General features: G+C 33.1%; 1 protein-coding gene across 2 annotated transcripts in view; it reads right to left on the reverse strand.

The window, feature by feature from the left end:
• Positions 1 to 68: 68 nt before the first annotated feature.
• The window catches only part of LOC106462264 (syntenin-1-like), a 16981-nt gene continuing 14153 nt past the window's right edge, over positions 69 to 2896 (reverse strand). For both annotated transcript variants that reach the window (XM_013922164.2, XM_022389458.1), the window contains one exon: positions 69 to 1553. In XM_013922164.2, the coding sequence (XP_013777618.1) occupies positions 627 to 1538 (912 nt within the window). In that variant the 5' untranslated portion in view covers positions 1539 to 1553 and the 3' untranslated portion in view covers positions 69 to 626. The remainder of the gene's footprint in view (positions 1554 to 2896) is intronic.

The raw sequence follows: 2896 nt of genomic DNA on the forward strand, positions 1-2896 counted from the left end.
TCTATATAATAGTCATACCAGGCATTAATAGACTGCATAATATCAGGATACATTGTTTAGTTTCTCTCTTGTGTGTACGTGAAGTTTAAGTATGACAAGTATCAAATTTTCCAAACATATGCATGTTATATGCATGTACTTACTGCTTACTTCATGAAACAATGTTACATATACTTCACAGTTTTAATTAACATATCTTAATTATTTACTGTAATTTACCACACAACGTTGAAATACATTTATACCTTACACCTTGGAAAAATAACTGTACTCAAACTGCACTTCATAAAAATGCACTTATCCACTCTTCTTTAAAAATACTCATAAGAAATACAACAGAAAGTATCAAACATTTAATTCTGGAACAGTGTACTACAAAACATCTTTTATAATTTCTTTTTTAATAGTAATAAGTAAATTATTCACTTGCAGGCTCAACACAAAAAATATAACTTTACCTCAAAATGTTAGAAATATCTACTTCATTAAATAAAAATTCAAACTTAACATTCACATCTGTAAAATCTTATGTATCTAATAATAAGGAATCATGAGAGCACATGGCAAATATTTATCAAACATTCATCTTATTCCCATTCAATGTGGTAACTTTCTACTCAACTTTCTTACACATCTGGAATAGTATGATCCATGAGCTTCTTGAGACCACTGGCCATACTCTTCATGACATGATCATGAATATAGGAAGGCATGATGGTTACAGTAATCACATTTCCACCTCCTTCAATAATTCGAGTGATTTCAGAATCCTTCAGCCCAACCACATTCTGGCCATTTACTTCCAGCAGGTGGTGCTCTGTCAGAAGACCATTGCGAGCAGCAGAGGAATCTTTGACAATAGCAATTATTTTCCCATTCTTAAAAGCAAATCCAACATGACCTGTACTATCCTTATGCACAGTAACCGTACGCTCAAAAGGCCTATCTCGAACAGCCATAGTTATCTTCTCTGGAGGAGACTTTTTCAGTAAACCATGAACTTTATCCATGCTATAGCCTGCCACAACTTCATCATTAATCATTAAAATCTGGTCACCAAATCGTAGACCAGCCAGAGCAGCTGGAGATCCAGCATTGACCAGAGCAACAAATACTCCCTTGTTGACTGAATGGAGACGTAAGCCTATTTTTCCATTATTATCTTTACATAAGGTTACTTCTCGAATTCCATGGGTTATTTCGGCTCGTTTCAATCCAAGAGATGATCCAGATATGGGTGCTACCATCTGTGAAGAAGAAGCATTTGGTATAGCTACTTGCCTTGGTGGGAGAAGATCAACAGCATTTGGCATATGTTCTGCCATAGCTTCTGGACTCAGGGAGAGCCCCATGTACTCATCCAAGGCAGGGTAGAGAGATGAGTACTTATCTAGCAAAGCTGGGGCTAAAGATGGCTGAACAGGATAAGGAAGGGCTTCTTGAGCACTTTCCACATGTTGCTGAGAAGGCACAGACTGAGCTTGGGCCTTCAACATGTGGTCTACCTTCATATCTTCTAATGACGGATATAGTGACATGGTCCTTTTGTTTTTCTGAAAGTACCAAAAAAAAAGGGTTTTTACACAAGAAAGAGTTACCAATATTTGTCTCTCTTGTTAATCCTCAAATCACTGACTTATCTTTATACTTTTCACTACCAATAGTCTACATACTGAGTAATTGTATGTTTTGGCTGATTACAACACTCGCTGTAAATAACCAATCAAACAATACCAAAATCAGTCATTCATTTCCTATGTAAAATACATACTGGATCTCAGCAGTGATTAGCAGGATTAACTACAATATTAATGGTATCTTTGTTTTGTGTGTCTGTACAACTCATACATGATTAGGAAACCTATATCCAACAAAGTTATGGAACCAAAGTAATTAGATAAATATGCAGCTTAGAGAAATGTGTTTAAACAGCAAATGTAAATCACACACACAAAATCATTTTGAAGTAAAAAATATTATAGATATAAAACAAAATATTAATCTATGTGATACACATTTCTTATGGTGCACAACTGAGCATAAAATAACAATTAACAGAAAATTTCTGTTGTTTGTAAAATCTACGAGAACAAGTTACCCTTCTGGAAATTTTTTTGCAAAAGTGATTGGTCTCTTCAATAGTTTTTCTAAAATATGGAAATTTTAATGATGAAATTGTACTAATCTAATTTTAAGTGATCAGACAAGTTGGAGTTAAAAAGTTTTTCAATTTGATATAATGCATAACTGAAAACAAAATAGTTATTTTCATTTAGTTGATATTGCTTTATTTTTGACGTCAATAAGGATGAGAACATGGAATTTGTTCTATAAAATGAAAAGCACATATAATAGATGCCAGTTTTAATTCCTGAAGAGTACAGAAAGTGACCAGCCTTTTTTTTTACCTAACATAACAATAAAAAATGACTTGGACCTTCAGCTCCTTCTCCTAAAGAATGTTGTTGAAGTTCAGTGTTTAACCACTAATAACATTAAATTACTGGCACTGCAATTGCATTTATTTGACAGTAGTAACTAGTTGATGGATAATATGTTATTTTACCCACTGCAGTCATAGTCCCCATAAAAATATCCATGATATAATGAAACTTTGGTATATGATGTCTTATATGTGTTTGTATTGAGCCTGTTCTGTGACAAAAAAGCATTTAAAAAAAAAGTAGGAGATGCACAATTCATGTCCTACCTTCATACAGCAATTTGTATGTCATCACTTAAGCAAAAAGAATAGTTCTACAAACACCAAAACTTCAAGGTGCATGATAAGTCTCCTAAGTAAGAAATTATAATTCCCAAATACAAGAAACTGTATAAATGGAAGTTACTTTATGTATGTATGTATATATATATATATATATATATATAGTTAAAC

This window comes from Limulus polyphemus, unplaced genomic scaffold (assembly GCF_000517525.1).
Source record: "Limulus polyphemus unplaced genomic scaffold, Limulus_polyphemus-2.1.2 Scaffold1128, whole genome shotgun sequence".
Lineage (NCBI taxonomy): Eukaryota > Metazoa > Arthropoda > Merostomata > Xiphosura > Limulidae > Limulus > Limulus polyphemus.